The 12,681-nt window shown below is 39.7% G+C and overlaps 1 protein-coding gene and 1 pseudogene across 2 annotated transcripts in view; one reads left to right on the top strand and one right to left on the bottom strand.

Annotated features, from left to right (window-relative positions):
* Window positions 1-6,834, bottom strand: part of LOC110067133 (uncharacterized) — a 21,985-nt pseudogene extending 15,151 nt beyond the window's left edge. The window contains exons 1-8 of the transcript XR_016201512.1: window positions 6,621-6,834; window positions 6,421-6,439; window positions 5,516-5,694; window positions 4,610-4,844; window positions 4,046-4,164; window positions 3,063-3,135; window positions 1,607-1,684; window positions 1,142-1,288 (exon numbers count right to left, since the gene is read on the bottom strand). The product of XR_016201512.1 is annotated as an uncharacterized LOC110067133 (transcript). The remainder of the gene's footprint in view (window positions 1-1,141; window positions 1,289-1,606; window positions 1,685-3,062; window positions 3,136-4,045; window positions 4,165-4,609; window positions 4,845-5,515; window positions 5,695-6,420; window positions 6,440-6,620) is intronic.
* On the top strand, window positions 6,817-12,681 carry LOC110067140 (uncharacterized). Its single transcript, XM_089271575.1, has 2 exons — window positions 6,817-7,026; window positions 8,451-12,681. Exon 2 carries the CDS (start codon window positions 8,475-8,477, stop codon window positions 10,212-10,214), a length of 1,740 nt encoding a protein of 579 aa, XP_089127701.1. The 5' UTR covers window positions 6,817-7,026; window positions 8,451-8,474; the 3' UTR covers window positions 10,215-12,681.

Raw genomic sequence — 12,681 nt, 5'->3', positions numbered from 1 at the left:
TGTATACAAGTGAATGGCTGACAGACAGTAATGGTGCCCACACAGGGGACTATTTACCACACTATTACTCTTGTGGGACATATGGTGGTCTAATGGTTAAAGGAGCTCAGTCATGGTATTTTGAGTTATTTTGGCCACATACAAAATTACCTTTAAATGGTAGGAAACCTGAAAATAACAGTTTAGTAAGATAGAAAGACACCAAAGACATAATGATAAACCATAAAAGAACAGGCATGGCTAAGGATGGAGAAGATTAACACGGAGTACAAACGATGAATTTGAAAAATTGAGGCTAAACTTTTCAATATGCGCAAATGTGTCTGTGCTCCTTTAACATGCTGAATCCTGGATCAGGAAAATCCATACCTCCCCATAGAAGGGTTTCTTTCAAAGACCCCCACTTCTCTAGAAATTCCAATTAGCCTAAGTTAATTAATACTTTTCTTTAAATTTTTTGGTCTTACTGGACCCTCCCACACCCCAGGAAATTCCAATCCCTTCTGTGGGGGAACTATGGATATTTTCTGGAACTGCACAATTTGCGAGAGACTAGCAACCCAACAAAGGGGTTAACAATATTCCTAACTGCTTCAATGCTACAGAAAATCGGAGGTAAGCACCAAGTGCTGCGTGAGCAAGTTGGCTTTGAGAGGTTATACTTTTCTCCTTTACTGTACATGTAGCTAAGACTTAATTTTTCCAAGGAGCACAAGAAGCAAATGAGTTCCCTTTTTCAAAACCACCCTGAATCAATTATCCAGTAGTAAATGTAACCAAATTAAAGACAAGCCTATTCCATGCCTCAACTTAGCGCATTACTGTGTAGTTTGCCTTCAGATCAGAGGCTTTTACACCAGCATCGCAGCATACTGCACTGTAAATATTAATTAAGCTGGTAAAATTTAATAAAACATTCTCCATGTATGTAGAAAATTCAAGCTTTTGACCGTCTTAACTTTAGTCTTTAACAGTTCGCTCAACTGTAGTTAATTTTAACCGGAAAATGCTTTTAGATTTCACCATGATTCATCCTGGGGGCGACCCTTCTATACTTTCATTAACTAGGATGTTGGACATGTTTGTCTGATAATTTTGATGATTACAGTTTACGGTGAGTTTACAGCACAGGACATCTCACCTTTACAAGACCAGTATACTTATAAACTTCAGATGATAGTCTATTCATTTCAAACAGAGGTGACTTGACGGTCAGATCATCAACATCTGAATCACCTCTAAGAATAGCAGAACATTTCTTAAACTCTTTCATAGTCTGTTGCAGCTTCTAGAGAAAAGAGAAAAATTCTTATTATTGGAAGTGATCAGGGTGTTCTTCAAAAATCATTTTCCTTAATGCACATAATAATTATACTCCATCCAATAAAATGAGTACTGTTGTTAAAAGGATAACTTTCTATAGCTTGTTAAAAGTACTTGGCTTGCTGAAAAACAGAACTTTTGCACTGGTAACCAACTAATGACAGTAATTTTTACAGAGAGACTCTAAACAAGCAAGGGGGTGCAATTGGCCCAAAGAAACTCAAGCCAGGAAAAAAGTCACATACTACACTTCATTTTTTTATGGCTCTTTTGCCACCCTTACTTTTGTGTTTTCACCAGTAGACTCAGAGATATCAAAAATCACTTTCTGTCTTCTCTTTGGAGGCAGCTGAGTTAAAACCTACACCAACAAATAAATAAATAAATTAGCAGCAGTTTGCTCTCTCATAATATTGTATGAATAAAAACAAGACAAATCTGGCAGTAAATGGAACTAGGGACACTGGGTGCTCCCTGGGATAGCAATGAGAGTGGGTGGTAGCGACACACCCTGGACAGGTAATTGGGTGGTTAGCGGACACACCATGCGAGCAAAGTGGGGCAGTCAATGGATTCGAACCCCAAAGCACTAACACAAAGTGGGGCGGTTAGCAGACACAAACCCCAAAGCAGAAACTTGGGCAGTTGGCAGATGTACCCAGAGATAATGAATGAGGGCAGAAAACCCTTAGGAGGTAGTGGACACACCAAGTGAATGAATTGGGGTGATAGCACACTCATCCAGAGAAGAAAGTCCCTGACCTAGCTACTTTTAGGTAGCTTAAAGTAAGGTAAAGGACCCACCCAGCCTGATGCAGGTGATAGCTAAGTGGAAGGTGTACACCCAGGCCAGCAGTCCAAGTTTATTAATAGGGAGGGTAGAGGAGGGAAAGGAAACACTGTACACTAGCAAAGGGAAAATATGTGATGTGCCTAGCATGCTACTACATGTAATACAAAGACTGGTGTAGCATAATTAACATGTTTGTGAGTACTGTTTACAAGTTGAGACCAGATATGCAGCAGATGGTAAAACTGATAGCATTGGATAAGGATACAATAGTAATGGATAGGAATAATAATACTGACATGAGCCTTAATTGTTGATAAAGATACCAAGTCAACATAGCTAATAGTGTCCATTTTTTATGATATCAAGTTCCTTGGCATGTTTGTAATGCACTTGCACAATAATGAAAGAGCATCTCTGTGGCTAAGACATATAGATGGACAGTAATACAAAGCTCTTGTGATTAACCATACTTTACAAGTAAAGTTTACATTTATAAATGAAAATTTGCACTAAACTTCACAGACATGAAGGATCAGTGCAATTTGTAACTTTAAAAGAAAAATGAAACTAGAATCATTCTAGTTTAATTTTATCATAAACACATTCTTAAGCTTAGCTTTACTCTATTTTAAACCATGCTATTGTGAAAAAAGGTTTACAGAAATTCATTTCATTTGTCGGTTAATTTGGTAATTTATTAATACAGGTACAGTGTAGCACAGTCTTCATCAAAGTTGATGAAGTATATAGTAAACTCCAGAAGCTGAAATGACAGTTTTGACAACTTCATTCAAATTGAAAAAACTGTAAACAAAGTGGTCCACATTGTAACTGTTGGCAATTTCTTTGCAGTTAATTTGCAAAGCACAAGTCATTTATTGAATCATTACTTTAAACAAATGCCTTTAGCAATACTAAACAGCCTTCCAGGTAGATGTACACTGACCTCTTTCTTGAGTCGCCGTATCATAACATGTGTCTTCAGAAGGTGGTAAAGTTCATCAAGGTTTGATGCACCACTGTAGAAGGTGAAGTTAAACACCAGTGTTACAGAGCTCTGTACATGTAGTTATTAAATTATTAAAATTCATTATTCCAAAATAATTTGCATTTAATATTAATTGATGTGCATGTAATCTCATCTTGTACAATTAAAAAGAGGTAGATAGACCATCTACTGTACATGTATATGTACATACACAGTACATGTATCTAATAACTGTGCAACAATTCTGCTTAAGCCCCGGCCAAATGATCACAACATTTCAACGTAACATATTGCAACATTGTTGGGTGCAACATGTTGCATGCGTTTGGTCACGCGGTTGTGATGTGTTGCGACCTGTTGGGTGTTGTTGGCTCAAATTTGAAACTGGTCAAATTTTTCATCCAACATTTGTGGAAGTTGCATGATGTTATAGTCGTTTGACCAGGTTCATGCAATTGTTGCACCTGAGCATTCGCACTAGTTCGATTTTCAATACCCAACATGTTGCAAAACATCACAAAATGCCCGCCAAATGTGCGCAACATGTTGTGCCCAACAATGTTGCGATATGTTGTGCTGAAATGTTGTGATCGTTTGGCCAGGGCTTGCAAATGCTGATCATTTGGCCAGGGCTTTACATGTCAACTTATTGTTTAACTTATTATTGTGTAGTTCCAGAAAATACCTATACCTCTCCCACAGAAAGGACTTTTTCTAAGACCACCCACCTCTCTGGAAGTTCCAGTTATTGTAAGCTTCCTACATTTCTTCAATTTGTATGGTCCTATGGAATCAAACCCCCTAGGTAAGTAGTATCTATGGATATTTTCTGGAACCACACATTTACATTAATAATTACTGTATATCATTAGGCAGGTGGATGAATTAATCTCCTTCACTCAAGAAGTTATCATACTTGACTTCACATTACATCAAAATACCTTGTGTCAAAACGATGCTCTCCTCTGTAACAAACTTCGTGGGCATCACAGTAACGTTTAACAAACTTATTGAAGGACCCAAACTTGCCTGGACAAACAATGTCAAGCTGGAAATATAGCTAGAAAAAAACCATGGCAAGATATTGCATCTAAGTAGAATTTATTGCATAATGGCTTGTAGGAAATGTAATCCCTCCCCTTTTATAGCTTTACGGGGAGGTGCAGTGGCCTCATGGTTAATGTGCTAGCTCACCTATGGATCAAGCGATCCGGGTTCGAGCCCCTGGCTAAGGACATTGTGTAATGTTCTCTTGGGCAAGACTCTTTACTCTCACAGTGCCTTTCTCCACTCAGGTGTATAAATAGGTAACAGCAAATTCAATGATGGGGGTAACCCTGTGATGGGCAAGCATCCCATCCACAGGGGGGTAGAAATACTCCCAGTTGGTTCATGCTTCAGTGACAGAAACCAGATATCAGCGCTGGCCTGATGGACCACTTGGCCCATATGTAGACTTTACCTTTTACCTTTGATAGCTTTATGGCAGGGCAAAATCAACAAACCTCCCTTGGTCTTGCGAGTGATGGTGTTCCACTCAGTAAAATGGCGTGCTTGGCCTTCTTGCAAAGTTGATGGAGTCACTGTGTGCGGGCTGCACGTCTTGTCTTTAAGTAATGTGATTCATCTATAATAACGACATTGAACTTGTGGGTTTCCAGAGCTTGCAGCAAGAGTTTAGACGTCCCTGCACTCAGCAAGCCGTATCCGACAATGTGAATCAGGGCTTTACCAAGGTTGCTGGAAAACAAAGATCAAGAGAGGCACTTTCAAGACCCAGTTTTGGCCAGGATGAATTGTGCACTGTGCAGTATTGAAAAACAAATTAGGAACCCCCTTATCATGTAAACCAAAACCATAACAGACGCGTGAAAAGCATAGTGGTCAATACTGGGATTTAAACCGTTATCCATGAGCATTCTTTCTTTTTTAATTGCCATAAACCATTTGTATTTTTTATTTCCTATTTTATGTAAGGCATTTAAAGAGCTGGAGATGCAAGAGCTGGGGCAGATCTAGGTGGGGGGGGGGGGGGGAGAGTTTCAGGGAGTTCAGTTGTACCCCCTAAATTAAAGAAAATGAGACATTATAACACACTGGCTTGGCCTCAGAATTCTGGAAATCCCATTTCCGAGAACCTCACTTTTGAAGATTTTCCCGGGGGAGATGCTCCTGGACTCCCCTACAAGAGACCACCTTTGACAGTCCTTATCTTGAGCCCCCTTACCTAAGATCCTTTATCCACCCCAGAAGAGTGAGAGTTTCTGCAGGAGTGGAGTTGGGGGGGGGGGGGAGGGAGTAGTGGAGGAGGGGGAATAGTGGGGAGGAGGGAGTAGAAGGGGTCCCTTGAGAGGTATAACTATTGGCTAGGAAACCATAATTATCTTTTGCTACTGGACAGTATAACAGACCTGATGTCACTGCCAGATCTAATCAAGTTCAAGTTCTGGGGTTCAACCTCAGGTAGCCATTTCTCAATCTCGTCGATCCAAGAAAATTTCACAGAAGATGGCGCCACAATCAACAGTGGCCAGACATCTTTGTAATAATATGCTATACTTATTGCCTGAAGGGTTTTGCCAAGGCCCATCTGTAAATGAGAGAAAATAAACAAGGGTCTTTTACAGCTATGTACATGTATAAAATATTGGCTTGTAAGGTTGTCAAGCAGATACAACCAGCCTATCTTGATCAGATCTAACACCAACTTGGTCATGCGTAAGATGCAGAATGTGGACTGCACACTGCAGATTAAGGGTAAAATACAGACTGCAGTCTATAGACTTTTTAATTGAATCGTGTTACCATTTCTATCATTGAGAGCTAATCGTACATGTAAACAGGCTAGTCTGAGCATTATCAAATTATTTAAGCCAACCTGAGTAACATTCAGGCTAACCGGAGTGATATTCAATCTAACTGGAGTGATATTCAGGCTTACCAGAGTGCAGACTTTCACTGCAATTAGCCTGAATAAACCTGATTACAGTTAGCACTTGATAATGGAAATAACACAATGTATACTTAAAAAGTCTGTCGTCTACAGTCTGCATTTTACTCTCAGTCTGCATTTTTACCCTTGGTCTGCAGTCTGCAATCTGTAGTCCGAGGTCTACGTTTTACACTGACCGAGCACCAAATTCTCCGAGCTAAAATGAGAAAAAATATAGCAGGCAGTAAGGAGAATAAACATGCCAATCTTTGAATTAAGCCTAATTTAGCCAGCGATTTCACTGACTGTTTGTTAGACAGGCGAAAATTAACACCGACTTAAATTAATAATCTTAGTTGCAATGACTTCAAATCTTCAGCTTACCTCGTCTCCGATTAAACATCTGCAACAAAGAAAACCGTGATTAGTAATTTTGTATTTGCATTAAAATGCTCTAGCAATGCAAATCAGTTGGCCATTATGAATGAACCTTTAAAACTCGTCATGGCTGACTTACGACGCGCGAAAACATCAAGAATTTTGCAAAATTTATGACGTTCTGCAGAATTTAGTGCTTGAATTACCTTCCCTGCTTTTGTATTCCAAACTTGACACCCTCTTTTTGGAAATCGAGTAAAGCTTTCCTCAGCGGACGAGGCAAGAAGTTCAAACTTATCGAAGAGGCCGCCATCAGCTTCCCGCCATATTTCACATGGCGAGTTAGAACAGAATGCATCCTGGGAGAAGTCACGACATCCCGTTGCGTGATCTTACGCGCGTAACGTTAAGTTGGTTTCGAACCCTCTCTCAACACGGAAGTAGATTGCAGCAAGTTTTTGATAGAATACCGGGACTTAACGATCCAAGTGATTATTTGTGTGATAAATGAGGGTGAATTGTTCGAGGAGGAAATTACTTGTGGAGATAACGACTGGTTATTTTCTCTGAATCGCCGTATACAACAAACTGAAGGGATCTTGACAAACCAAGGTAAGTTTCGCTTTCTGATCTCATTGCATGTCAATAATCCATTATATTAACAAGACAGGTACCTTAGCTTTTGAGTCCTACAAGAAGGACAACCAAGTATAACGGTAAATTGGCTTCGATCATTTGAGCAAAAAGCGGACCGGCATAATTCAGAAAGGGACACAAACACGATACGAAAATGCTTATTCGATATTCTGAGTTCTGTGCGTTGTCGACAAACTTTCAGTGCGTTTCCGAACAGACTTTTTGAGTCCTAGAATCATATGTTTTTTTTCGAACACGTACAGAGCAACTCGGCACAGGACTTGCCTTTGCTTTAGGGCAGAACGGCTTCGGTGGTCTGAGTGCTTCCAGATCAGAGCAATATCACAATGTTTTCTCTTCTTTTTAATTTTAGATTCTTTCCTAGATTTGGAGGCTAATCCGACAAAAGATTGAATTGTTCCCTCCAAAATAGCAAATAAACAGAAATCGTATTTCTGTTTGTAGAACTATGTTAATTAGTCTTGGCCAGTTACACGAAACAAGGTCAAAGTATTTTGTGCAGTCACCAGCTTCCGTCCGCCAAACAATTAAGATGAAAGGGCGCTGGGGACGAGAATGGGTGCGTCTTCTGTCCCTGTCTTGAATTTTCATATCGACCTTACCAGAGACGACTGAATGCTTATAAGTCAGGTCCAACCAAAGGTTTCCAAACACCAATCTTGTGTTGGAACAGTTTCTCGGTTTGGTCTTCGGAAGCCTGGAAATCAGCTAAATTTTTTTAGTAGGGAACGTTGATCTCTCGAAAGGTATTTCTTAACCCCCGACCATTCATGTTTATAGTATTGTTAAAACTCCGCATGATAATTTATTACAATCAACAAAATACTACAGGTAACCGACATTTCTCGCAGCTTACAAACCTATCAATCAATCACTCTCTCACTCATCCCAATGGTCCCGGCTGGGACATAAGGCCATCACTGCATTACTTCTCTACTTCTCGCGGTCCCTGGCGATCTTTTCAGCCTCCGCCCAGACCAAGCCAAGCTATTTCAGGTCTCCTGTCACAGTTCTCCGCCAGGTGGTCTTTGATCTTATCTGCGCTTCTTGCCTTGAGGCGTCAAACTTATCAATATGCTCTTTTAATGTTGTTCAATCCTCCATAGGAGAAAAATAGTTCATTCGCTCATAATTCTTAGCGCAAGGAAACCTTAACAACAAATAGAAACGCACTAAAAAGTTGGAAGATCTTCAAACCAAGCATGTTCAATGTCGCACAAGGACACATATTGCAAAAGTAGGGTTCTCCTTGACCCTAATGAGTTGGGTTAGGTTCGCAAAGTACTGCGTAAACTGTACAGCCGCCATCTTTATTCCTACGGAGGATTGGCACTGGTTCCTATCGAAACTCTAACCTGACTGTTTTTTTTTCCTTTTAGACATCGCTTAACTGGCAAGATAACATGGCTGCAAAGGCAGATGGCGAAGACTACTCCAACACTGGCTGCCCGAACCGGCTGGACTTGTTTTTGACGGAACTGGCTGAAACAAAAGCGAAGTTTCCAGACGACGAAAACGCTCGCACTATCCGTGAAGAACTACATCAGATCGTTCAAGACACTGTGCTGGACCTGTCTGGTAAGTACCGAGTGTTCCACAATTCTGTTATCCAGCAGGGCGGAAGCATGGTGGAAGGTACCAAGATTGGTCAACCTGATGAATTTGACTACGTTGTTGTTCTACCTGCGCTGCAAGAGCAACTTGTATCACCGAGGGGTGGTGAGGCTTTCTATGCAGAAGATTACGACATCAATATCCAGTCGACCAAGCTTCCTTTAAAAATAAAAGAACTATTGTTCTTGGATGACATTTTGTGTCCTGATTGGTGTGATAAAGAAGAAAACGAAATAAGGAGAAGAAACCAGCTTATTTTCAAGGATGGCAAAAGTAAGTGGAGAGATGAAATCGCTGCAATGGTGTCTGTGGCGATATCTAGATCACTAGAAGCAAACCTCGTGAAATTCCAAAACTGGAAATATGTGGCAAGACTCAAACAGCCTTCTGGAAGAACGTACCTTCAAGTTCTAAAATTCACCAATACCGATGGGTTAGAAATCTTTGTGTCGGTTGACATTTGCTTGGCCATCCAGATTCCTTACAAGTCGGCTGAGTCAGACCCTCTGCAACTTCTGTTTGAATTCTGGTCTATCAATTTTGTATCATGCTCAAGAAGATCTGAGTCGCCCTGGGAAATATCAACATTGAGCTCCCTTCCGCTTCAATCGGTCGAGAAACGTTGCTATCGAATCCTGAAGTATCTGGTTCAGACGTTTTTTGAATCCCACTTCGACATCTACACCATGGAATACAAGGGAGTGATAGAAACCTACACTCTGAAAACTGTGTTCTTGAAAGTTCTGATAAAAAACGAGAACACATGGCAGCCGCACGACCTTGGGGAGAAACTTCTGCAAATCCTTGGTCTGATTCAACAGGATTTGATCAAGGTGCAAACTGGAAAATCAAGCTCAGACCCAATGAGGCTCCATCCTTTAAAGGTTTCTATGGATTACTGTCTTCACCCGGTTTCAGCCGAGCCCGCCTTATTCCCGAGGTCAAAACTATCCCAGTCAGACTCGGGGAAAACGGCAAGTGAGCCAATATTTGAACGGCCTGAATCTATCGAAGACCAAGTATCGACCCTAATTGAACTTCTTCTCATGGTCAGGGATACTGAAGAGGGTAGACAACATGTTTTGTCACAAATTGAGGCAATCGGAAACTTAAAAATTCTCCTGAAGGATGGCACTTTCCAGATTCCTGTAATGGAGACGATGAAAGACCGGGAGAAAAATAACAAACGTGGCGTGTATAATAACTTTCTGCTGATTTGGCATGTTCTTGACAGAGACGAATTCAAAGCCTTCATGCGGTTGAGTAAGTTCGGAATCGTCGTTCAACCTGATGGCAAAGAAGATGACTGCATTGTGTTTCCCAAGACGTTCCCAGTGTCAAAGTTTCTTAGTTGTCGCTTGTTCGATAAAGGCGCAAATGAAGACGATGGAACAGAAATGATGGAGATGGATGTGTTTGATCATGGTGATGCCAAGCAAGTGGTTTGTTGGAATGTTAACGAATCCGTGAATTTAAGTGCAATTATAAAGGGGAAGCTGTGTTCGTTTTGTGCTTTAAAGAGACACTGAAATTCATGGCCCAATAAACTACTTGCTTTTGTTTTTACTCGAATCTCAATGTTCACCTCAGCTCAGTTGTCTTTGGAAACACCAAGTTTCGATAAGCCATCAAAGTAGAAACAAAAATAAATGATGTGAATCATGATATACTTTGAAAAAAAAAATCAATCTTTATACATTGTGTCTAGTTACAAATTTCTGAAATTGTTTAGTGCCATTTTCAAACGAAATAAGCTTAAAGAAACTGGTCAGCGACGGCAGTTGCAATTTCATAATTTGAACTGGCGGCTATTTTTTCCTCGCGGTTTATTTTCGGTCTCGCTCGACGGACTAAGCGAAAGAGGGACTACTCTTAGTCTGGGGTAAGACCGCCTCTGGGCCAAAACCCTGCGGGGGCAATTAACCATCTCGAAGTTTATGGCCGTTTATGCTCCTTGTTTTAAGCCCGGTACTCACTTACGACGCAAGCAGAAGCATAAACATAAGAAGTTTATGCCCGAGGGGGGACATCTGCGGCATAAGCATAAGCTTTCTACCTATGTTTCTGCTTACCCTCCTTAGCCTGGTACTTTCCACACAAAGGATTTTTCGCATGAATACATGTAGAAGTATTGTTATTCAAATATCAGCGCCAATTATGCAAAGGGTCTATGCTTATGCCTTGGCCCTTGCTTATGCCAATGCTCGCGTCGCAAGTGAGGACCGGGCCTTACCGGATATATTCCCGGCATATATATTATAGAACAACTCAAAACGACACTGGGATGATAAAATCATTTGTAAAACAAATGTTGTAAAGCTGCAGAAGGAGCGTAGGTAACGGTGAGTCGTTCTTTTCTGTCTTTAAGGTGTCTCGATACAATCTTTTTCTCGACCGTACCAAGTATTCTCAATCAACTTTTTAGCAGTCTTCCCGTAATCGAATCGATATGAAAATTACAGCAGTTATTGGAAATGGACGGAAGCTTGGTATTTCGTATTTTGCAAGGCAATCGATATTTCCATGGAAACGATAAATCAAAAAAATTGAAAATCGATAAAACACGGTTTTTGCACGAACCCGTTGTGATATGAAAAAGCTAACGCCAGTGCTCTAAACTGTGGTGTATGGTAACTAGAATCTACAAGAAAAAAAATTTCCGTGTGTTTGATCTAGAGTAAATCGCAAAAACATTTCAAATAATACTTTTTGCATGTTTTGGCATCAAACAACAGCCAAAATGAACCCTATTTGAACAATAGTTTGACGGCATTGCTTTAAATAATACCAATATGAGTTTGAAGTTATAATTATTTTGAAACCGTGAAAGTTTTGATGATTTTCTTTTTCGCGATCTCAAGAACGAGAGTTTTTTTAAGGTCTCTTCTATTATAATTTTCGGGTTATTATTTTTTTTTAATTTTCAATGCTTCATCAAAAATCTTGAACGGAGAGATGTTTTTGAAACGTTGACGACTTGATAAAGGAGATAATTTTATCCCAAAGTCTCATTAACATTGATTAAAACTATTAAGAAAGGGGTGTATGAACCAACGAGAAACCTGCGTTACAAATTCACTGTTGAAAAAATATGCTAACTCGTGTAATCATTGTGTATTGCATTCCTCTGTGATGCAAAACGGAAAAAAAGCGCCGCAATGTATTTGCCACCGTTGGATTTATTTGAATGAGAGCATAATTTTTTAATGGTGAATTTGTAACGCAACTTTTTCGTTGCTTCAGGCGGCTCCTTCAGAAATAAATTTGAGAGTATTCCATTATATCAATATTAGTAAAACTTGGAATAAAACTGTTTGTATTATCCTGCACGCTTTACTAACGGCCCATATAAATCTCTCGAGCAGTAATTTAGATTTCTGAAAAATCCTAAAACTAAAAAACAGTAACCAAAAAGTTATAACAGAAGCGACCTTAAGAAAAAGTCTCGTTCGTGAGATCGCGAAAAAGAAAACCAACAAAGTTTTCTTGGCTTTTAAACGTTATTCTGTCAAAACATAACTTCAAGACGCATTTTGAAACAATGCCATCAAAAATAGTGTTCAACTGTTGGTTCATTTACTGTTATGATGCAAAACGTATAATTTGAAATGTTTTTGCGATTTACTCGAGATCAAACAGACAGAATTTTTTTTCAATTCTTGTATATTCTACTTGCAATACACCATAGTTTAATCCACTGGAATTAGCTTTCTCATATCACATTGGATTCGCGCAATGTTGTAGCGATTTTTAATTTTTTTTTTTTTGGTTTATCGTTTCCATGGAAATATCGATTGCCTTGAGATATACATTATACCGAACTTCAATCCATTTGCAATTACTGATGTAATTTTCATATCGATCCGATCATGGGAAGACTGTTTAAAAGCTGACTGAAAATGCTTGGTATGGTCCAGAAAAAACTGCATCGAGACACCTTAAACCGTTAACTTTCAAAGAATAACCTGGTAATTTGCATAAAATTGAACTCTCTTA

The sequence above is a fragment of the Orbicella faveolata genome, unplaced genomic scaffold (genome assembly GCF_042242905.1).
Source record: "Orbicella faveolata isolate gen_17 unplaced genomic scaffold, um_ofav_v1 contig_34, whole genome shotgun sequence".
Lineage (NCBI taxonomy): Eukaryota > Metazoa > Cnidaria > Anthozoa > Scleractinia > Merulinidae > Orbicella > Orbicella faveolata.
This window is presented reverse-complemented; position numbering and strand designations above follow the sequence as displayed.